At 49.2% G+C, this 24,443-nt stretch overlaps 1 protein-coding gene across 1 annotated transcript in view; it reads right to left on the bottom strand.

Moving 5' to 3' along the window:
* Nucleotides 1-1,018: 1,018 nt before the first annotated feature.
* PDGFRL (platelet derived growth factor receptor like) overlaps nt 1,019-24,443 on the bottom strand; it is a 33,686-nt gene continuing 10,261 nt past the window's right edge. The window contains exons 3-6 of the mRNA XM_069104968.1: nt 9,294-9,445; nt 4,329-4,619; nt 3,237-3,376; nt 1,019-1,677 (exon numbers count right to left, since the gene is read on the bottom strand). Of these exons, the coding sequence (XP_068961069.1) occupies nt 1,489-1,677; nt 3,237-3,376; nt 4,329-4,619; nt 9,294-9,445 (772 nt within the window). The 3' untranslated portion in view covers nt 1,019-1,488. The remainder of the gene's footprint in view (nt 1,678-3,236; nt 3,377-4,328; nt 4,620-9,293; nt 9,446-24,443) is intronic.

Consider the following 24,443-nt stretch of genomic DNA (forward strand, 5'->3'; position numbering starts at 1 on the left):
TTCTTGTTGCAAGCCAGTCTTCTATGGTTCTCAAAAAATAAGCCACAGAAAGTGGCTCCTTCCTGCATGGCTGAAGTATGACTTGCGGGGGGGGGGGGGCTTGGGGTCCTTTCCAGCTTGAGCGCTAGGATGCTATGGGTGATGTTACTGGGTATGTTTTCTCATCTATGCGTTAGGAGGCCTCTGAGGGCCCTTCCATCTCAAGAGCTTGGAATCTGCGATGGAGGCTTCTTTATGTTCCAGTTGTGTTTCTGTGGAGTTAGGGAGGCAGTTAAACAGGAAAGGTCACTGGTTTTAGAATCAGGACCTTGGTTCAAATCCTGCCTCTGAAGCTCCTGTCTGTGGGACCTTGGGCAATTTCTGCCTTGCTTCTGTAAGCAGGGGTAGGGGGTGGGGGTGGGTGAGGTGACTTCTGATGTACCTTTCAGCTTTAATATCCTACGAACTGTGACACTCTACCAAGAATTTTGGGAGTAAAACCCCTTTTTCCCCGGAAGGAGCCCAGTGGAGCATGATCCAGACAGCACTGGGATTGGGGACCTGGGACTGACCAAGCCTCTGACTGAATAGGTGGTTGGGGCAAGCCACTTCTAGCCTCCATTTTCTTATCTGTAAAATGGGCACAGTAACCCTAGGCTGCACCTCAGGGTCCTGGTGAAGAGGTGCGATCTCACTGTGAGGTGGTATGTTGGGGGCTCAGGAGTGGGATAGCTCTGGGTGCAAGGTGTGTTGGTCTAGCCCATTTGACCAGCAACATTCCTGAGTCACTTTGCTTAGAACAGCCAGCCCCTCTGGGGAGGTCATAGCAGGGCAGGCCTTAGAGCCCTCTGTGGGCCCTCCCAGGGCTTAGAACACAGCACCAGCTCCATGTCCAGATCCAGGATCCCATGATCTAGAGATCATGGCAACCAGTCAGAAGGTGGGCTTGAGCCCAGGACAGCCACAGGGAGAAGCATTTGTGGGTCCCGTGGTGTGGGTGGCCACCCAGCTTAGCCCCGAGCTACTCAAGCCATTTACCTTTTAGAGAAACTTGGCGTTTTATTCAGCGATTACATTGCTCAACTCCATACATAAGAGTGTGTTCATTCAGGACCAATGGTCAGAAGCACATACATGGAAGCCCCCTCAAACCATATCTTATAGGGATACACAGGAACAGGGGAGGCACCCTGGGCATTCCTGTACCCGCAGGCTTCTCATCTGGCTGCAGCCTTTGTCTAAGACCTATACACGGGGACAGAAAGTTGGCAGCAGCCTTTGGCTAAGCACAGACCCACGTCAACTGGCAGAGCTGTGACCACCCTGCCTCGGTTTCCCCATCTGTAAGATGGGGGCGGTCATAATAGCACCTACCTCCCAGGGCAGCTGTGAGGCCCAAGGGAGACATGATTTGTAAAGCACCTTGCAAATCTCAAATGGCTAGGTCAACGTTAGCTGTTAGGGGTCAGAGCTCCCTTCACGACACCAGACCTCCCTTGCCCACCTGCCTCAGGCAGACTGCACGATGGTGGCCACAGTGGTCTGCCCGCGAGGGTTCTGGGCTGTGCACATGTAGTAGCCAGCATCGATGGTCTCAAAGTCCTGCAGTGTGAGGACACTCTGGGACAGCCGCGTGGTGCGCCCGAGGCCTCGGCTGACCAGTCTCCACGTGTCCTGGATAGTCACAGGCCTTTCATCCTGTCATAAAAGAGGGTGCACATGGGTGCGTGAGATAGATGGCAGGGGCTGGGAGCTCTGCGGAGCAGAGGCTGCCCGGGGGCCCAGCACACCTTTGTCCTCACAGGCCACTGTCCCGGCCTCTTGGGCCTCTGAGAGTCTGTGAGCACCGCGGGAGCCCTGGGAGGACAAGGAAGAGGATTCCATAGGGCTGGGTATACTGATGGTCAGAGTGCCCACGCTGGTGCCCCCACAACGTGGGGCACTGAGGAATACAGGGAAGGGAGACCACATGGGAGAGCTGGGGAGCCACGTTCCTGGAGCCAGGGGGTCTGCACTGGATGCTTGGCTTTGCCCTTTGCTACCGGCACAGCTCTGCTCTGACCCTCATTTTACCCATCTGTAAAATGAGACGCCTGATCTCTAAGATCCCTCCTGGCTCTAAATCCTATAGGGGGGTGGACTAGAGCTGCCTGGGGAACTGCGGCTAGCTAATGCCCGGGTCTGGGCTCCAAAGGACAGTGGGAGGGTGGCCGACAAGACCCAGTGAACCATCTGTCCCTATGATCTTTGAATGCTCCTCATCCCAAAGTAAATGGGGGAAAGCGATGCCCAGCCCTGGAAGGCTTCTAGGGGAGGCTGGCCAGCACTCAGCAGTACCCTGGTCCCTCCTAAGCTCTAGAAATCTGTGGATTCCATTTGCCATCTCCTGAACCAGGAAGGTGGGCCTGGGGAGTGGGCAGCGCCACTCTTCTCCCCCTCCAACCCTTCTTCCAACTTCCTTGTCCCCAAAGCCTTTTGTTCAGAGACCGTCAATGCTGGGGGGAGGGGAGAGACTTCTCTGCTCAGGACAGAAGGGATTAAGCTGAGCATTCAGTGGACCCTGGAAAAATGGGAAGATTTCTAGGCTCAGAATCCCAGCTAGAAGGGGCGGTAGAGATGGTTCTGCCCCTCTGTTCTAGAGCTGTGGCAGCTCATGAAATCACGGAGGATTCTCCTGCCCCTGACACCCTTGCCTGTGATGATAGCCTAGTAGGGCTTCCTTGACACTCTCTCCCACCCACCCTCCACCAATCAGCACCCTCTCTCCTCTTTACTACAGAGAAATTTCCTCCCTGGGTGACCTTGCTTGAGGCCCTTACTCTCCCTGGGCCTAAGAGGGCTGGACTAGAAGGCCTCTGTGGCCCCTTCCATCTCTAGACCTCAGGATGTGAGATCAGCTGGCCACTGTGCTGGAGAAGGCTGCACCCAGAGAAAGAGCCTGGGTCTCCTGGGGTCCCTGCTGCACCCTGGCTCTAGGACCTGGCAGCTGGCCACATTGGTGACTCAAGCACAAGACTCACACCTTCCCTCAGAACCCTGAGCCTAGCAATGGCTAGTTTATAATAAAATGTTGGCTGTTGGTGAGCTCCTTGAGATCGGGCCTGTCTTCCCTTTGTGTCCTGGGCTTAGCCCAGAGCCTGGCACAGCAGAAGTGTGACACACAGAGCCTGGTGCCTGCCTGCCTGCCCAGGTGGGAGCTTCAGCAGGCTCTAGAGGGCCACACTTCCTTGTTGGAGGGAGGAGCAGGGGCCGCTTACCTGCAGCCCCGGGTATATCCACCGGAACTCCACCTCGACATCGGGCTCGCCCAGGACCGTGCACAGGACTGTGATGTCATCCCCTCCACTCACTCTGTTGGAGGAGGCCACGATGGTGGTGGAGGGGGGCCCACTGGGGACTAGCAGACACACAAGACCGTCAGGGATGCACTTGGAGCCCAAACCCTGGCCTCTGTGGGATCTGATCCCAGGTCTGGGCCACTTCCTGGCTAGCGCTGATTTGCCTTGGACCCCTCCTTTGGGTCCAACTTCACAGAGGCTTCTATAGCCTGGAGGAGGCCATGTCTATGCCCCTTCAGGTCCCCCCCACCGCAATGCCATGGCTTTACAAGCAGCCCAGCTTTGACTTTTGAGGAGAGACAGCTGCACTGCCACAGTGTGGGTGAGTCAAGGGAGGAAAAAGCGTGCAAGGGTGAGGATGGGAGCTGTGGGAGGGGACAGTAGGCTGCTGACTGAGCTCAGAAAGCAGAGGGGCCAAGGCAAAAGAAAGCCTCCAAATAGTGTGAGATAGCTCCTCAAGGGTTAAGGTAGTGAGCTCCCCATCAGTCAAGGTGATCAAATCTGTTTGGCTAAGATGTGGTAGAGGGGACTCCTGTCTGGGTCTAGGTTGGACCTGATGCCTCCAAGCCTTCTGACATTCTGTGGTTCTAGGGGCTGCAAGCACTTTGTCCTTGATTCTCAGCTCTCTCCCTGGAAAAGTAGTAACCTCAAATCTTCCATTCCCCATAAGTGTTCCTTGGCTACCCATCCCAAGCACTCCTTCCTTTCTAGGAGAAGTCCCCTAAGCATTCTCTGCCTCAATGTCTCCTTCTGTAAAATGAGCTCAGAGGAGCTGGAAGGGCCTCATGGGCCACCCTATCCAACCTGTGCCTGGCCAGGAATCCCCACTCTATCCCAGGTGAGTGGCTCTGTAGCTGCTACTTGAACATAGTCGGAGATGGGGAGCTCCCTACCTCATGAAGCAGCCAATTCCACCCTTGGCTAGAAGATAACTCACTTTCCCTCACCCTTCTGCACATGTGAATTTAGGCAATCCTGACTCCCTGGAAGAAGTATCAGCATAGCTCTTACCTTCCACATAGAGCAGCTGGTATTTGATGGAGATCTGGGGGGCCCCATGGGCCTCTGCCCGGCAGTAGACCACCCCTTGGTGGTCAGGCTGAGGGTGCAGGTAGACAAAGCCCCTCTTCATGTCATAAACGATGCTCCCATTGCTCTGGATCTGTTTGGCTGGGAACTCCTGGTGTAGGGTGACCTTTGCTGATGGGACGGTCACACGGCAAGGGACAATGGCTTCTCTGTCTGGGTTGAGGTAGACCACACCAAAGTAACTGGGAGAAGGCACAAAGAGCTCCCCTTTCTCTGCAAAGGGAAGTGTGTGCACTGTGGTTATTCAGTGTCCTTTGCCCAATCCCTCCAGCCAGAACAGTGAGTCTGTGGGCCTCTGGGAGAAACACCCAGATCTAGTTCTCTTACGAAAGAAAACTCCATCCCCCTTTCCATCTTCCCTCTGCTGGCAACCAGTGGTATTCCTGTCTATCAAAAGGAAGACAATAGTATTTTTAAGTGTCTTGTTGATGTTGAAGTGCCCACCAGAAATTATACACTAGAGCCCCCTTAAACCTGCTAGAGGGGACCCCTACTGGGTTCCTTGGAAACCACCTAATAGGCTCCAATAGTAAAGAAATGTTTCACCTGTGTTGCTAAAACATGCCACAGATTCCCACGGATTCAGGACTGTTTCGCTTCAGTAGAAATAATACTAAGGCTTTGTTTCAATAAGAATAATACTGAGAATGTTTTGCTTGAATAGAAATTAATACTAATGCTTTGCCTTAATGAGAATAATACTGAGAACACTTCGCTTCAATGGAAACAATTCTAACCCCTTAGAAACATATTCTGTTGCCAGCAATCACATTGTTTATAAAATTATGTCTAACAGAAAGCTCACTGCTGTCTTTTGGTCTGAGAGGCAGCCCCGGCCAGTTAATAAACACTCCTATCTAAATATAATTGGCCTAGCTGTCCTGTTATATCTCGGTGTCCATTACAATATCTATTGATTTCTACATTGCACCCACTTCCAAATGTATTTCCTCCTTCCTTACCCACCCAGAGCGTTAGAGCTTGTAACAAAGAACAGAGAAGAATGGGGGCAGCCAAACTAGCCAACACATCCACCAAGTCTGAGTGTATTCAGTGTTCTGCACCCAGAGACCCCCACCTCAGCAAAGAAGGGAGGGGGAGAAGGTACATTTTCTCAGTTCTTCTTTGGGACAAGGTTTGGTCCCTAGCTGTTCACTTTCCCCTCTGTTGTTGTTCGTCTTTGTATTTACATTGTTGTAGCTTTTATCTACATTGTTTTCCAGGCTCTGATGACAACAGAGCAATATGTTACAACATACTCCTACAACATTCACACACCACGGCTTGTTAGCCATTCTCTAAACAATGAGCATCCACTTGGTTTCTGCCTCTTTGTGGCTCCAAAAGCGCTGCCATGAATATTTCAGTGGAGAGGGGGACTTCCTTTCTTCTTTGGGGTGTATTCCTGGCAGTGGAATCTGTGGCCCAAAGGGGATGGCACTTCCAGTCACATAACACCCAATGGCTTTCCAGAATGGCTGGGTCAATCCACAGCTCCAGCAACAGCGAGCCCCTCACCCCCACCCCTCCAGCATTGACTACCTGTCATCTCCACCCTCAAAGATGAAACCCCAGGGCTCTTGTATTCACATTTCTCTTACTAGCAGTGATTTGGAGAGATCTAATTTGTAATTCTCCCTTTGGGAATAAAGGAGTACTTCTTTTTGCCTGCCAAAGCATATCTCCTGGAGTAAGCTGGAGGAGTGACATGGAGTTTGACTTTTAATTCCAATATGGAGGCTTCTATTTATATGTTCATCCTTTTTGCAAACTGTCTGCTCTTTTGCCAACAAGGCTCTCCATGCTGATCAAGGTTGATCCTGTGATGATCCATACATCACTGGGGGCTCAGCTGAAAGTCCTTCTGGTTTGGTAGGACATGACATGGGCTTCTGGGGAGCTGAGGGCCACCCCAAGCAGCAGAGGAAGGTGTCAGGGGTGATGCAGTATGTTACTGGAGGGATGCCATAGGAGACATCATCACTGGTTTCAATGACCAGTAGAGGCAGTGGGCCGGCCATGTGTCCAACATGGCAGGAAGACCTGAAGCAGGTTGTGTTCTATTGGACCTCTGAACTGGAGGGGTCTCTCAGGCATCTGACCTGACCCACACCTAGACAGGTGTGGTTCCCCTTTAAACCTTGACAAGTGCTGATTGAGCATCTGTTTGGAGACGCCCAGTGATGAGGAGCTCACTGCATCTCGAGGTGCCCATTTCACTCTGGAATCGCCCTCATTGTTAGGCAAGTTTTCATTCCATCGAGCCCAAAGGTACTTCTTTGCCTTTTTCCCCTATTGGTCCTTGTTCTGTCCTCTGGGATGTGTCTCCAGTCACTTTCATATGACTGATGGTACTTCCAAGCCTTGTTGATGATTGTTTCCCCCCCCCCCCCCCCCCCCCCCCCCCTCCAGGCCCACCCCCCCCCCCCCCCCCCGTGGTGACACCCACTTGTCATATACTCCCAAGAAGCTTGTGATGTGGTCCTACTATGTGAGGAAAGGATGAAGCAAGATCTCTGGCTGCTGAACCTCACAAGAGCTCACTGGTCTTGTCAGAGTGGAGAAATGGGCCACTGTGACTTCATTACACATCACTCCAATAACAGCCCAGCCTGGAGCTGACCACACACCAACAGGTGCAGGCATGGGGGAAAGTCAGAGGACCTGGGTTCTAATCCCGATGCCCATGGCTGCCTTCCTCCACCCCTCCCACCATGCTGGGAGGAAGAAGGACAACTATGTAGCCCCATTTTATACAAGAGGGAAAGGAGACTGGCTGGCAGTGACCTCATTGGCCAAAGGATACACAACGGAGGGAGAGGAACAGCTGGGTTCAAATCTGGGGCTTGTGACTCCAAGCCTGGGGCTCCATCTAGTAAAGGGCAGCGACTGTCACTTTGGACTCTGAGAAACAGACAGCCACCCTGCAGAGAAGGTGGGGGGGGGCTTGTTACCCCTTTGTACAGCTGGGGAAACTGAGGCTCAAAGGAGTAGAGGAGCTAGCTCAGAGGGACACCAGGGGCTGAGGGCTCTGTCCCATCCTTTCCCTCTTACCTCTCCTCCCTGCTCTTTCAGGTGAGCATCAAGGGGGCTTAGTGGATACAGCTCTGGCCTTGGAGTCAGGAAGACCCTGGCTAGAAGTCTGCCTCAGCCACTTCCCAACAGAGGCAAAATGGGGACATGAAATCACTTGTCCAGCATCTGATGGTATAGGCTTGACTCCAAGGCCAGCACTCTGTCTGCTGGGACAGCGGGTCATGCATGTGTGTGTGGGACACAGAGAGGGGCTGAGCTTGGATAGAGGCCAGGAAGAGAGGAAGTCAGGAAACTGAGCACAGGCCTAGCCCAGAAGCACGAGGGAGCTGCTTTTAGCTGGACACTGATTCCTCTCCCTCCCTCTATCTCCCTCCCTTTCCCCCTCCCCCTTCCCTACCTTCTCCCCCTCTCCCTCTCTCTCTTCTCCCTCTCCCTCCCCCTCTCCCTCCCCTCCACGTCTCTCTCTGTCTCTTTGTCTTTCTTCTCTCTCTGTCTTGCTGTTTCTTTCTCTCTGCCTCTCTGTTTTTCTCTCCCTGTCTCTGTCTCTCTCTTGTATTGTTTCTTTCTCTCTCTGCCTCTCAGTTTCTCCCTCTCCCTCTCACCCTGTGTCTCTCTCTGTCTTCCCTGTCTTGCTGTTTATTTCCCTCTCTCTGTCTCTCTTTTTTTCCCTGTGTCTCCTCTCTCTCTATCTCTCTGTGTCTCTCCCTTCTTCCCCTCTTCTCTCCCCCTTCCTCTTTCCCCCCCCCCCCTTCCCCCCCCCCCCCCCCATCAGAAAGATCATTTCTTGACTTGCTTTAGCTATAATGGTAGCCCTCCCCAGACGGAGAATCCCCTGTTAGACTAAATTCTTCTTCTCTAAGACACCTCCCAAGGTCGTGAAGGTACCTCTCATGCCACGCTCCCCCCCACTCCCCCAGTTCTCCAGCCTGCTGGGCCTGCTTCCTTCGGTCCCAGGTCTCCATCTCCCTGGCACTCTGGAACTGGAGCTCCCTGGGCCTTAATGTCCTCTTCTGTAAAGCACGGGGGCTAATTCCTGCAGTCCCTGCTTCCCTCCCTCCCTGCCTCCCTCCCTGCCTGCCAGGTTTTGAGGCTTGGCAGTGAGGAGCAGAGCTCAGGCCTAGGAGCAGCTCAGGAACACGTTCTGCTGCCCTAGGGCCTTCTAGAACCCCACTGCGCCCCCCTGCGGTGGGGCGGGGTGGGGGAGGGCATCCAGTCTGCCTTTTTTTCTCAGGAATGTTACAGACTTGTAGGAGCAAACCCCCCCACCTCCCCCCCCAACTCTCCGCCCCAATTCTCTAGCTGCATCCATAAGGTGATGTGAGTACCTCATGTGAAGGAGGGAGCAGTGGAGGACCCAGATCCTGACTGGACTACTTACTGCCTTAAGCAAGCTAGTCCTCTGGGCCTCAGTTTCCTCACCTGTAAAATGGGTGCATGTGTGATCATATGGGGTGGTCTCTGAGCTCTGTTCCTGCTCCAAATCTGTGACCTACGAAGTCACAGGGCTTGAGGACAGTTATGGGGCTGGCGTCCCCACCATTTGCCCCATCTCCTGGGGAGGCCTGGCTGGGGAGTCCCTGGAGGGCAGGCCCGCTGCCCCCAGCACAGGGCCTCCCTTGGCTAGTGTGGAGCCCAAGCTCTCCACTGCTCCGGCCCCACACTCCTCCCCCTCCTTGGCCTCCTCGTGGCCACCCGGCTCGGGCCTCAGCCCAGGCCCATCGTCCAGGGCCTCAGACTTGGCCTGGCACCATACCAGGGAGTCAGGCGCCAGGAGGGGTGAGCCTGGAGAGCCCCCGGGTCCCTGGCCGGGAGGAAGACCTGGCACAGATGGGGGCCTGCCCCGTGTCTTACCTGTGAAGAAGATGTATGTGGCACCAGCCTTGGCCTCGTCCTTCCTGCACACGTAGCCAGTGCACACCTGCAGCCAGCAGCTGTATTCTCCAGTGTCTGCGGCTGTGGCATTCACCAGGATCAGCTGTCCATACCGGTCATGTTGCTTCACACTAGTCATTGGACAGACACGGGGCGGGGTCAGACCTAGGTGGTGAGAGGGGCTCCTCTGCCACCCCTCCTTCCTGCCTCAGTGGGTGGGCCTGAGCCTCCTGAGCTGAGGACATCCTGTGGACAGTTGGGACCGTACAGTACGTCCTGGGAGGAGGAAGAGGAAGAGGGCAGGGATGGCCAAGCCTGGAGCCAGACTTTCATTTTCAGCTCTTAGGAAAGAGGGGGCGGGAGAATCATCTTTCCTTTAAGGAAACCATAAATTTAAATTGTTTTCAAAGGAAGGAAACTCCCCTGAGACTTCCCGGAGGAGGAGTCTATTAAGTCAGAGCTCTTTCCATTGCCTTTGGCAAAAGCAATTTAACCAAGATGGCGTCTGAGGATGGGCTTGGGATTTCTGGATAGGAATGACAGGCTCTGGCACCTCCCATCCAGCAAGGGCTCTTTTCTGCTCTCCTTCTCCCCAAGCTGGCCATGGAGCTTGTCCCTATTCCCATCTCTTCAGGAGAGAAACCAAAATCTTCACTCCACTCAGAACCTGAGACCTATACTATGCTTCTGGTTCTGCAATCCCGCTTGTCATTTCTTAGAGCACAATAGTGGTGTTGTCCAGTCATTTCAGTCATGCCCGACTCTCCGTGACTCCATTTGGGACTTTCTTGGCAGAGATACTGGAGTCCTTTGCCATGTCCTTCTCTAGTTCATTTTACAGATGAGGAAATTCAGGCAAATGGCTCTAAGTGACTTGCCCAGGGTCACACAGTTAGTCAGTGTCTGAGGCCAGATTTGAACTCAGGTCTTCCTGGCTCCAGGTCCAGCTGCCTTAGCACAATAGCATTTCCTCACAACTCATCAGCCATTCCCCAACTGATGGGCATCCCCTCAATCTCCACTTCTTTACCCCCACAAAAGGAGCTGGTGTAACTATTTTGTGCCTGTGGATACTTTCTCACTTTCTTTGTTTTCTTTAGGGTATAGACCCAGTGGCAGCATTGCTGGGTCCAAGAGTCTGTTTCACAGCCCTTTGAGCATAGTTCTTCATTGTTCTCCAGAATGATCAGACCAGTTCACAGCTCCACCAACAATACACTAGTTTAACTGTTTTCCTCCATTTTTTAAAGCACTTGCCATTTTCTTTCATTCTAATTTTAGCTAATCTGTTGGGTATAAGGTGGTATCTCGGAGTTGTTTTAATTTGTATTTCTCTATTAGAGACAGGACATTTTTTCATATCGCTATTGGTAGCTTTAATTTGTTCTGAAAACTGCTTGCTCACATTCTTTGTCTATTACTTGGAGAAATGGTTCTTCTTCTTTTTTTTTTTTTTAATAAATCTGGTTTAGTTCCCAATATATTTGAGAAATAAGACTTTTATCAGAGAAATTTGCTATGAAATTTTTTTCACAGTTTCCTGCTTTCCTTCCAATTTTGTCAGCGATGATTTTGTTTATTCAAAATATTTTAATTTCATGGAATTTGGATTGTTAAAGCAGCTAGGGAGAGCAGCTGGAGTACTCTGGAGCCTGGAGTCAGGAGGACCTGAGTTCAAATCTGACCTCAGACACTTCCTAGCTGTGTGACCCTGGGCAAATCACTTCACCCTGTCTGCTTCAGTTTCCTCATCTGTAAAATGAGCTGGAGAAGGAAATGGCAAACCACCCCAAGATCTTTGCTAAGAAAACCCCGAATAGGGTCACAGAGAGTTGGGCATGACTGAAACGACCAAACACCACCACCACCACTATCGTGCTCTAAGAAAAGACAAGCAGGATGCTTGTGTTGGCTAACAGGCACCTTCGATTTGAAGAAAGCAGATTTCGAAGGGTTCAGAGGAACAGTCATTCAGTTCAGGGAAAAATGGAATTAAGGAAGAAAGGCATTATTTAATCTCATTTGAGCCTCACATCAACTCTGAAAGATAGGTGTTATTATGGGAAAACTGAGGCAGACAAAGGTTAAGTGACTTGCCCAGGGTCACACAGCCCTATCTGAACCATACCCCTGTCTATGGCCAGATCTGAACTCAAGTCTTCTTCCTGACTCCAGGACCACTGTGCCACCTAGCAGGAAAGAGGGTTTGTTCTCAAGAACAAAACACTCAAGATACAAGGAAAGAGAATTCCATAAAGAAAAAAGGAGGGTTGTCTAAAGAGAGCAAGAGAATTATTCAGGGGCTCACCCACAAAACTTGATTTGTTAAAAGACACAAAACCCAGTAACAGCAGCAATCTACTGTAATGATGACCAACTGGGTTGGTTATGATGATGGATTCAATGACCCAAGACAATTCCAAAGGCCCATGATGAAAACTGCTCTCCACCTCTGGAGAGAGACCTGATAGCATCTGAGTGCAGACTGAAGTAGGTTTTATTCACTTTATTTCTCTCACCTTTAAAAAAAATAATTCATTTATTCTTAGTTTTCAACATTCACTTCCCTAAGTTTAAAATTGTCTCCCCCTCCCCAAGACAGTGTGCAGTCTGATATAGGCTCTGCATATACATTCATATTAAACATATTTTCACATTGAAAAAAAATGAAAGAAGAATTAGAAATAATGGGAGGAACTGAGGAAGAAGAAACAACCAAAGAAAAGAAAAAGAGAGCAGATCATCTGCTTTGCTCTGCATGCCGACTCCATGGCACACGAGACTGGCAGTGACCTTAGAAGGGCGGAGCCCGGGAGAGGTGCCCCAGCCTTGCTGCAGGGCAGTGAGAATCCTGACTTTCTCAAAAGGGAAGAGAATGAAGCCTGAGAGATGGTCTCCAAGGACCTTGATTTCCGTGGCTGGCTTCGTTCTGCGATGATCAATCGCGGAAAGCATCGGTCAGCCACTGCCCAGGGAGCTGAATCTCCAGGCGCTGACCAGCGCTGCTTCGTCCTGAGAAGGCGGCTCTAGGAGGACCCTGTCTCCTTTTTGTAGCCCGGTTACTGACCTGGTCAGTAGACTGGGGAATGGGCGGAGATCACTGACTTATATTTTATCAAGCATTTGATAAAGTCTCTCCTGCTATTCTTGTGGCAAAGATGGAGAAAATAGAGAATAATAAAATTAAGTGAATTGGAGAGTAGCTGGAGGGCTGAACCTAAAGTGAAATCAGGGGTCACCGGGAACTGATTCAGAAGAAGGTCTTGAGTGGAGTGCCCCTGGGCTCTGAGCCTGGCCCTGGGGCCTCTGGTCTCTCTTCAACCTTAGTTACTTAGATTAAAGAATGGAGGACACCCTGCTCAGATGTTCAGGTGTCGCAAAGCTGGTGGGGCCAGAACATATTGGATGACAGAGTGGAGAGAGAAGACTTTGGGAGGAGAGAGCATTGGGATTGGATCCCAGAGGGATGAGTGTTATTACATTGGCAATCCACTAAAGACGCCCCCCAGTCCTCCCCAGACCAACCACGGTCAGCCCACTCTGGCCTCTCAGCTTGGCCCTATGAAGCCCGTTTTATAAGCCAAGGGTAGTGATGTATACCTCCTGAATGCCGCCTGATTTAATTTGGTCTGCTTGTTCTCTGGTCTCCTTTGTTGCAATGACTGCTGGTCATGAGCCTGCTTCGAACCTCTCCCCATGTTCAGCCACCAAAGTGGTTTTCCTGAAGCTTGGGTGGGACCCACGTCTGTCTGTGTGTGTGTCTTTTTGCCTCATCTCTCTCTCCCCCTCCCTCTCCCCCTCCTTCTCCTCTCTCTCCTCTCTTTTCTCTTCCCTCTCTCTCTCTTCCCCTTCTGTCTCTCTTCTCTTCTCTTTTCTCCCTCTCTTCTCTATCACTCTCTCTCCCCCTCTCTCCTCTCTCTATTGCCCTCTTTTCCCTCTTGTCTCTGTCTCTCTGTCTTTCTTTCTCCTCTGTCTGTCTGTCTGTCTCTGTCTCTCTCTGGCCATCCCGTGGGTCTGAAACATTCTCCCTCCTCTGCTCTGACCGCTGACCTCCCCAGCTCCTTTAAGCCCCTCTTGAAAACCCCCGTGCCCAGGAGGCTTCCTCCGTCACTCTGGACCCCAGCGCCTCCCCCCTGCATGCAGATCACTGCCCATTTCCCTTCACAGCTTCTCTGTTTGCCTGTTGTTGCCCCTCCCCCCCACTGGGAGCTTCCTGAGGACTGCGTCCATCTTTTCCCTTTCTTTGTATCCCTGTCACTTAACACAGTGCCTGACACACAGTAGGTGCTTAACAAATGCTTTGTTTTTGTTTTGAGGTGATAGGGATTAAGTGACTAGCCCAGGGTCACACAGCTAGTAAGTGTCTGAGGCTGGGTTTGAACTCAGGTCCTCCTGATTCCAGGGCTGGTGCTCTGTCCACTGTGCCTCAATGAATATGTGCTGACTGGCTTGCCAATCTAGCCAATCTAGGTCTTGAGGACCAACACCGATAAGCAGGCTCTCTCCACCTTCACCCAGGTTTTTGATAAAAATGTGAAACAATGCAGGACCAGGGAAAGATCCTTTGGGCCCTCCACTACGGACTTCCTTCTGAGGTGCCATCTAGCCATGCATGACTGTCCTTTGGATGGATCGCAGGCTCGGAGCCCCGAAGTGGGAGGATGGACCTCAGAGACGACCTATTCGGCCTTTTCAACGACAAGTCTATATGGTTGCTGGGACTCCTTTGTCAAGTTTTCAGACCTACCGCTTGCCAGCTCTGATCTTTCCTCTCTCGAAGGTTGTCCTCCAGACTGTCTCCAGAAACCTCTTCATCCTGGAAGCTCTCTCCAGCCCTGGGATTCATACACGTCCTCAGCCTCTGATTGGGTGGTTCCTCCCAGGGCCTCCATCAAAGGAGGGCACCCTGACCAGCCAAGTTCCTCGACAACTCTCCAGTGTCCCAGCCTGGGCACCTCCTGTCGGTCCTTCCCCTCCCTCCCTTTCCTTTCCAGCTACCTTTTGTCTGTTGTCTGCCTCCATTCCAACGTAAGCTCCTGGAGGGCAGGCTTGGTCTTTCTTTCTGCTTGTATATGTATTCTGGGCCCTTAGCACAGTGCCTGCCGAGTGATAAGGGCCTAATCAATGTTGGTTGGCTAACTGAGGAACATACTGAAAACCAGGGCATTGGCTTCCTCCAAGTGAGCCCTGAGGCCCCTCCTCGTCTCTAATAAAGACCAGATCTAGCAGCTCCTTCCATTCCTGGGATGGGAGCTTCTCAAGCTCAAGTCCTGAGGCCCAGCCCAGTGCCAACAGCAGATGTTTGGACTCAAAGCTCTCTTTCCACACAACAACACTGTCTCTTTTGCAAGCAAAGGCTGCCAACTGTTTTTAATTAAAGACAGACACGTCAAAACCCAATGAAAATAACACTCCCGGCGCCAATATGTGAGCTGTGCGAACAGGTGGCTCCGAATCCTGTTTCCAGCGCCATCTTGGTCTGTCAAACCACCCACTTGTCTGGCAAAAACAAATGCTGTGGCTTCCAGCAAGGCAGACCAGGGAGTGGCTTGTGTCTGAGCTCAGCTCCCCTTTCTCACGTCAGAACAGAAGGAAGGTATCAAATGGGGAAAAGGAAGAGGGGGCATAGAACTTGAGGAAGGGGGTCTGGTGGAAAGAACACTGGTCTTGGAGTCAAAAGGCAGATGTTCAAATCCTACATCTGACATTTACTACTCTTGGGATGAGAACAATTCACTTTGCCACTCTTGCCTCAGTCTCCTCCTCTGCAAAATGGGGATTATAAATCTGACCCAAAGACCATAGAGAAAGTATTCAGCAAACCCTAGAGCATTACATCATAGAACTTAGAGTAGAAAGTCTTTGGTAATCCTCTAGACCAACAACCATATTATGCACGAGAGGAACTGAGCCTTAGGAAATTGAAATACCACATTTCTTTAAGAAATTGAACTTGATGTAACTGGGAAAAAAGAAAATATTAAATCTTTAAAAGGAAGAGGAAATTGTATTCTGTTGGGCATATCTATTAGTAAAGATTTAGTTTCTTCCATCGTCTTACAAATTTGTAAATAAAAGAACAAATATATAAACATTATAAATAAATTTCTACTTAAATAAGAAAGCGTAATGGCTTCACCTTTGCTACAAGCAGCAGGTCACAGGGACAGTGACCTTGGTCAACACCCTTCTTTCCCCTCCAGCTCTTTCACCTTTTATGTGATTTACAATTTTCAGAGCTATATTCGTTCCCACCCCCACCAGCTGCCCAAATGTCCATATCAACTGTGGAAAACAGGGTTGTGTATTTGATTACATAAAATATAAAAATTTTTGCATGAACAAAACCAAATGTAGCTAAAATTAGAAGAGAAGCAAATGGGGAAAAATGTTTGTAGTAAGTTTCCCTTATGATATGTCTGTATACATCAGATATATAATTGCTAAGATATATAGGAAACTGATTTAAATTTATAAGAATAAGAGCCATTCTCCATTTGATAAATGGTCAAATTATATGAACAAGTAGGTTTTGTTTCTGTTATTTTTGCTTTTTGGAGAGGCAATTGGGGTTAAGCGACTTGCCCAGAGTCACATGGCTTGTAGGTGTTAAGTGTCTGAGGCTGGATTTGAACTCAGGTCCTCCTGACTCCATGGCTGGTGCTTTATTCACTGTGCCACCTAGCTTCCCCAAGTTTTCAAAGGAAAAAAAATCCAAGCTATCTAAATCATTAATAATTACAGAAATGTGGATCAAAGCATCTCTGAGGTCCCACCTTATGCTATTGACAAAGAATGAAAATGTCAAGTGCTGGGGGGAATGTGGGAAGGTACCCTCATGTACTGTGTTTTCCCCCATGTTTTTGCAGTTTTATTTTTTTTATATATGATTCATGTACAGTTGATGGCACTGTGAACTGGTCTAGCCATTCTGGAAAGCAATTTGGAATTATGCCACCTCTTGTCCAAGCCATTAAGCTGTGCAGACCCAGTGATACCACTCCTAGGTCTGCACCCCAAAGAGATCCGAAAAAGAGGAAAGAGACACATCATGACAAAATGTTACAGCAGCTCTTTTGATGGTGGCTAAGAATTGGAAACTGAGGGGGTGCCCATGAGTTGGGGAATGGCGGAACAAGTTGTGGTGCGAGTGTGAAGGAATACTATACTGGTGTTATAAGAAATGATGAGGGGAGGCTAGGTGGCGCAGCAAATAGAGCACCAGCCCTGGAGTCAGGAGGACCCAAGTTCAAATCCAGCCTCAGACACTTAACACAAAAACTAGCCATGTGACCTTGGGCAAGTCACTTAACCCTAATGGCCCTGCCCTCCCCCCTCCAAAAAGAAAAAAAAAAAAAGAAATGATGAAGGGGATAGTTTTGGATAAACCTGGGAAGACTTGTATGAACCGATGAAAAGTGAAGGTAGAGGGAGGTAGGAGGGAGAGAAGGCAGATCTTCATTGGAAAAAAAATTTAATTAAAGAACCCCCCACCCCAAGAATAGGTCTGTTCCCCTACAAACACACAAGCCGACCCTCCTAAGACAAGGCAGCCACTTCCTCAGACTCTTCCACAGAGTGCCCATTACCAGGCTCCTGCTATCATCTCTGGGCCTCATGCAGCTAGTGACTGGCTACCCTGACGCCCTCAGGGCTTCTGTGCTGCTGCCCATTTGGGGCATCAGGCTTCTGTGGTTTTCTTTGGATCCTGGTGTGTGTGATGAGCTTCTTTTGGTCTGTGGGCCCCAGCTAAGGGTGCCCACCCCTGAACCCCAATCGCCTCTATGTGGGGCTGCTTCCTCCAATGAGTCAGAGAACCCTATATTAGGGAGGCCCAGGAAGGGGAGGTGATCCCCCAGGGAAAGTGCCAGAGCTCAGGCCTGGACCTGAGTTGTTACACAGAATTAAATACTCCTTGTTCCAATTCCTCCTTTGCCATTTCATCTGTGGGTCTGTGGGTTCTCTGGGTCAATGCCATCCAGGAACTAGCCCCCTCAGGTTCCATCAGGCTCCATGTACAGGTTGCTGGCTGCCCACAACTGCTTCTTAAGGACCAGTGTGGCTGAGCACCAAGGAGGAGCAGCTCCCGAGGCACAGAAGGGAGGGCAGCCCCCCGCCCTGCCTGGGTTTGTCTTGTCTGCAGTTTCACCCAAGAGACCAATGGAGCCTTCCGAGTAAAGGCTGGATGAGCTTGGTCTGCAGAGAAGGGGTCTGTCCAAGATCCCCTGGCCACACCTCCCTTCCTTCCCACTCTCTGCTTCTACCTTCCCACAGCCAACAGATGAGAAGTGACAAGGCTTTGTGTAAACTGCAGCTTAGTAGTGAGGAGAGGAGAGGAGAGGAGGAGGGTAGAGGAGGGGAGGGGAGGGGGGGGGAGGGGAGGGGGGGGGCGGGGGGGGAGGGGAAAGGAGAGGAGGGGAGGGGAGGGGAAAGGAGTGGAGGGAAAGGGAGAGGGAGAGAGGGGAGGGGAAGGGAGAGGGGAGTTTCTGTTTGCTGACTGATCCAGACTAACCAAAGCCAGATGTTTTCTGGGCTTGGCTTGCCTTGGTTTGTAAACACTTCCTACTAAAAAAACAAGTCATCTCCTTTCTTCTTTGAAGCTGGCCCCCAGCCCAAACTGGAGGGATGCCTGGGAGGCCTGATAAGGCTGGAGGGGAGCCCCAGCGCCTGCTTCCTGGGCCCAGCCTGCCTTTGTGTGGCTTGCTTGGGAGGGTAGTGGAGGATGCTGAAGCCAAATGGGGTGGAATCCCACGCCCACTGGGCTAGGCTTGGCTGGCCAGGGAGGAGCCGAATGACCGTCCTTAGGTTGGCTTTGCTGCCCTCTCTGACTGGGTCATTCTGTGATACAGTTACCTCTGGCTGACATTCTGGGATTCTGATAGTAATAGGCCTGGGATGGAAAGTAACCTAGCAAAGCTAGAAAGGGTCCCAAGGACCCCTCTTGGGGAAGATGTGCTGCCAGTTAGAAAGAAAAGTGTATTTGCACCCAGCCAAATTCCTGTATGACCTTCAGCAACGTTCAGAACCTCGATCTCCTCCTCTGTGAAATGGGAATGATTAGGGGAAGCCCTTTATGAGCATCAGAGGACTACAAAACATGCTACTGGAAATCTGCTCTTCTAAGCTCAGAGTGAGCAGTGAGAATGGGAGGCACTCTGGGCTCCCAAGCTCCTGGCTTTCCTGTGTGCGCATGTGTGGACTTTCCCTCCTCTGAAATACTTGTAGTGCCTGTGGACAACCCCAAATTGCAGGGCAAGTTCCCCAGTAAGTAGTTACCCTAATTTCATGGCACTCCTTGGGTCTGCATCTCTTAAAGACCCATCTCATGAGCCCCTACTGATGGTGTTTACTGGGAGCCTCAATGAGATCAAAACAAAAGCATTGATGTAGCAATTCAATAAAAAACAAATCACTTCTCACAAAGATAGATGGCACTGGGGGAAAGTGGTCCAACACAGGAAGCGTACAGGGAGATGCACAAGCGATCTGGGCATATGTGGGGCATGTGCACATGTACACACAGACAGACACAGAGCGGCAGCACCCCCACCCCCACTCTGCTCCCCCTCTCCCAGACTCCCCTGCTCACTGCTCTGGGGAGCTGCCACTCTTAGAGGGCCCCTACTCCTCTGTCCCTCTAGACACTGAATGGCCTCTAGTACCGTGATTCTCAGCATCTCTCTCCCATACAAGAGAGCAAGGTTCCACTGCCCTGCTCTCTTAGCAGAAACCTCTGGGTCAGATGTGAGAAGAAACAAAACTCGTTGCTGCCGAGCAACAAAAGCCCTGGCCTCCTTCCTGTCAGGAGCCTCTCAGGCCTGGCTGCCAAACTCTTTGCAGCCTGGCCCCAGACCAGCAGCCAGCACCTTTGGGCTCAGCCTCTGCTCTGCACCCCCTTTCCTGGATGAGAGCTTGGGTGCCTCAGTCAAAGACCTCTCCCAGCTCTTGGTCATCCATCATGCTGCTTACTCCCCATTTTACCTCTGAAGGTTGGGCTGTACACCAGGGGATGTAACCACCAAATAGCTCTGGGGGCTCAGGATCCTCAGCTTTTCAGAACCCCAAGTCTCTTCCAATCTCCATGTAAACCATGAAGAGGTTGAGTAAAGCACACTGAGAGTCAATGGCTGAGCTCGGGGCCAGGCCATTGCCACCGCCATTTGCCTGGCCATATTATGTTCTCCTTCAGATGCTGGAGAGTCTGGTCCAAACAAGCCTGAAAGGGGCTCTGTCCTTACATGTAGTTAGCCCACTTTGTCTAGCATCTCCATTCTGGTGAGGGTAGCCTCTGGTGAGTCTGTATCCCCAGACTCAAAACCCCAGAATCATTTTTGGCTCTTCTGGATGCAGCATGGCACAGTCCATAAACCTAGGTTCAAATTCCTCCTTGGCTGCTTGTTACCTCTGTGACCTAGACCAAGTTACTTAGCCTCTCTGGGCCTCAGTTTCCTCATCTGTGAAATGAAGATGTTGGACCAGTGGATGGTTAAGAGACCTTCCAGCTCTGTGATCCCTCTCTCTGGCCCCCAAATCCAAATCAGCTGCCAAATCCCGGGGCTTCTCTGCCACTTTTGTCCTCCCTTTTCTTCAGACCCATACCTCCTCTCACCAACATTCCTGACTGCTCTCCCCGCCTCAGTCCTTACCCCTCTCCAATTCATGGGGCACAGAGCACAGAGTGCTGGGCCATGACCAGCTGCCCTCTGCCAGTCTGTCCTTATCTCAGCTCTGTAGACATGATGAAAATGACACAGCCATTGTTCCTGGAAAGGGGTGTCAGCCTACTTAGCCCCATCCCTATAACTTCTCCAGCCAAAAGGACTCCTCTGGCCACCATTGCCCAGTACATACGTATTGTCTCCATGGTTAGAATTTACACTCTTTTAGGGCAGAGACTGTTACACGTTTGTATGTGCAGCAAGTGGTAGAGACTGGAAACAGGTTCTGTATTCCACTATGTGATGCTTCCTCTTAAGGATCATTTTACCTTAAGTTATAGTGCTGATGATAATAACTAACACTTACATAGCACGTTAGGGTTTGCAGAATGCTTTACAAATGTGATATTCTAGACAGCAGAGAAGCCAGGATCACAGTCAAGAATCATGAAGTATAAGACTTGGAAAGGGGAGGGAACAGTTAATGAAAGAGAGAACATTCAGTCATCCCTGGCTGAAAAGATCAGAGTGGAATAGAAAATCTGACATTTAAGCCCAAGACTCAAGAGAAGCATAAACAGGTAAAGAGAGAAGAGAAATTATAAGGGACTCCATAAGATCTAGCCGATCGTTTTCTTATATGGGGAGAGGATACACATAATCCTCAGAATGTCATCACTAGGGCTGCTAGAGGGTGTCCACTTAGACACAGAGTCTGCCTGGGATTCCGTTCCGTTGGGATGGTCTCGAAAGAGGAATGGCAGGGTGAGAAAGAAAAATGCTCTTGGAGGAGGGGGGGAGGGAGAGGAAGAGGGGAAGTTATCTCATAAAAGGGGTCCATAAGAAAGAGTTCATACAATGGAAGGGATGGAGGGGATGAGCAGTACCCCTCTGAGCTGGTTTACAGAAGGAAGAATAAACATCTTCAGGGTTGGACACAGAAATCCATCTTACTCAATAGGGAAGGAGGAAGGAAAGAGGGGGAGCCTTTGGGAGAGGCAGCAGTCAGATGCAAAACAAACTCCTGAGGAGGGGACAGGGCAAAAAAGATGGGGACAAGCATAAAAAATAGAATGGGAGGAAATGCTATGTAAACTGTTAAAAAAAAAAAAAACTATGCAGAGAAAGAATCTGACCAGATTTGTTCTATGATACAAACATGGTCTTGAAGCAAGGAAAGTCAAGACAGGAAGAAAACTGTGGACCACAGCAAAATGTCACAGAGATATTGTGAAGAAAGTGAAGGCAGAAGCATGGGTAATAAGAAAATAAAGCTCTTGTGGGTTTTTTTTGCAGGTGATACAATGGTTTACCTAGAAAACCCTAGCGTCTGCAAGAAAAAAAACTGAATCCATGAACAACTTTGGTAAAGTTGGAGGATATAAAGTAAACCCAGAAAATAATCAGCATATATATATATTATCAACAAAATCCAGCAGGAAGAGCTAGAAAGAGAAATTCCACTTAAAAATAACTGCAGACTGTATAATCTATATGGGAGTCCACCTGCCAAGACACACATAGAAACATGATATATAGCATTAACGTGCACAATAACTTAGTGTTTGATAAGCCCAAAGATCCCAGCTACTGGGGCAAGAACTCACTATTTGACAAAAACTGTCTGGAAAATTGGGAAGTATTCTGTTAGAAACTAGGCATAGACTAACATTTCACACTGTATACCAAGATAATCTCAAAGTGGGTTCATTATTTAGGCATAAAAAGTGGTATCAGTGAAGGAGGGAAGAAATTATGTGTCAGATCTATGGGAAGGGGAAGAGTTCTTCACCAAATAAAAGACAAAGAGGTCCATGGGAGGTAATATTGATAATTTTGATTATATAACATTAAAAAATTTTTGCACAAACAACACCAATGCAGCTAAAATTTAAAAAAAAATCAGGAAACTGGGAAAAAATCTTTGCAGCAAGTTTCTCTGATTGGTCTCATTTCTAAAATAGAATTGGGAACTGACATTTACAAAAACAAGGGCCATTCCCTAAATGATAGTTAATAAATGTGAACAGGCAGTTTTCAGAAGAAGAAATCAAAGCTATCAATAACATGTTTTAACATGCTCTAAATTATTAGTAAGTAGAGAAATGTGAACTAAACCCACTGTGAGGTACCACCTTATACCCATCAGATCAACTAAGATGGCAAATTTTGGAAGGGATGTAGGAAAATAGGTACACTAATCTACTGTTGGTGAATAGTCCAATTATTCTGGAGAACAATTTGGAACTATGCCCAAAAGTCTATAAAACTGAATGACTTTTGATCAGGTAAATATGGTTACTAAATCTAAACCCTCAAAGAGAGCAAAGAAAATAAGAGAGGACCTATGTGTATAACACTATTTGTAACAGCTCTTTTTTTTAGTGGTAACTAAGAGGATTCCCATCAAAATGGGAACGATTCAACAAATTGTATCCTATAAAGGTGACAGAATACAATTGTGCTGTAAGAAGTGATGAAGGAGACAGTTTCAGAAAAATTGGGAAGATTTGAATGAACTGATATAGAGGGAAGTGAGCAGAAACGGGAGAACAATATATGTAATGACAGCAATATTGCAACTATGAAAGACTTAATAACTCTGATCGATACAGTGACCAATGACAATTCCAAAGGACTCATGATGAAAATGCTATACACCCACAGGGAGAAAACTAATGAACTCAAGCTGATTAAAGCACTTTTTGCTCTTTCTTTATTTTCTTGCCTTTTTTGGAGGGTGGGAGTATGGCTAATGCAAAAGTATATTTTGTATAATTATGTGTATAATGGGTATCATCTTTCTTGCCTTCTCAGTAGGTGGGAAAGGGGGTGGAATGAGAGAGAGAATTTGGAACTGAAAATAAATTTTTTCAAAAAGATGTAAGAAAAAAAGAAAAATGCTACCCATTTACAGAGAACTGTTAGACTCAAATTTCACATTAAAAATATTTTTCCTTTATTTTTCTCGCTTTTTTTCTTTTCCTAGAACATGGTCAATGCAGAAATATGTTTTCCATGACTTCATATGTACAATGGGAATCATATTTCTTGCCTTCTCAATGGGTGGAGGGAGAGAATTTGAAAGAAAAATAGATTAATAAATCAATTTTTTAAAAGAGGGAAGGGTGCACATATACAAACATTCCTAGCAGCTCTTTCAGTGGTGGTAAAGAATTTGAAACTGAGGGAATTCCTATCAGTTGGAGAATGGCTGAACAAGTTATTGTAATATGATGGAATACTATTGTGCCATTAAAAATGATGAAGGGGATATTTCAGAAAAACCTAGGAAGACCTGTGTGAACTGATACAAAGTGAATGATCAGGACCAGGACCACAATCTGCACAGTAACAGTAATATTGTAATGATAATCAACATGAAAGACTTAGTATCAATACAATGACCCACCACAATTGATGAAAAAATGCTGCCCTGAAAGAGAGAGGAGAGAGAGAGAGAGAGAGAGAGAGAGAGAGAGAGAGAATGGACTCAGACAGCAGACTGAAACAGATTTTCTTTTTCTTTGTGTATTTTGGGAACACTGCTAATGTGGAAATGTGCTTTACTTGACTACACACATTTGTCCTGGGTTTTATTTTTCTTGCCCTCTCAGTAGGTTGGAGGATGGGGTGGTAGGGGGAGGGAGATAATTTGGAACTAAAACAAAAAGAATAAAAAGTCTCTGTGCTTTAAGCAGGAGAAAGAAAAGAAAAAATCAGCAATCCTGGGGAGGATGGATTAGAGCCTGAAATCAGGAGACCAGTTAGGAAGCTAGTGCTCCAGCCCCACAGAGAGGATCTTTGATCCCAGAGGCAGCTGTGCCAGACTGCCTCCTTCCCAGGTTATCTCCCTCACTGTGGTGTCATGGAAGGAGTCTATGGCCTTGGATTCATGACCCCAGGGCTCCAAGTCCAGCCCTGGCACTCACAGGCTCTGTGATTCCAGGTGGGTCACCTAGACTCCACCAGCCTCTTTTTCTTCATCTGCAAAATGCAGCTAATGATCCCTTGCAGTGTCCCCTGCCCAGGAGCTGGAGTAGTGTGTGGGCCACTTGAAGGTGCTCCAGAAATGGGAGGTGGTGCCCTATAAGGGTCATTCTCAGGCCCATCCCTTGAGGGGCTCACTCTCTTCTCTTGGGGAGGCTCCCTGGAACAACTGGGGGTGTAGGAGAGAGTGAGGCATAGGTGTCCTTGGAGTTGCCCAGTGTTGCTAACCAGCTTGAAGGCTGACAAGGGTGAGTAGAGGGTGTGTGATCACAGAGTGGGTCAGTGTCCGGTCCCAGGCCTCCAACTCCTGCTCTGTCTTCAAAACCCTCACTTTACCCCATGGGCCTCTGCTGAGTCTCCCTCCTGGGGGAGGGCAGCAAAGCCCCTCTTGGTTAATGGCCCCATTCTCTCTTTGATGCCCTCTGGCTGTCAATCCTACCCTAACCCTGACCCCAAAGACAACATGGGCACAATGGCACCC

Source organism: Petaurus breviceps, unplaced genomic scaffold (assembly GCF_028583685.1).
Source record: "Petaurus breviceps papuanus isolate PSGF00001 unplaced genomic scaffold, PetGlider_PUasm1.0 689, whole genome shotgun sequence".
NCBI lineage: Eukaryota > Metazoa > Chordata > Mammalia > Diprotodontia > Petauridae > Petaurus > Petaurus breviceps.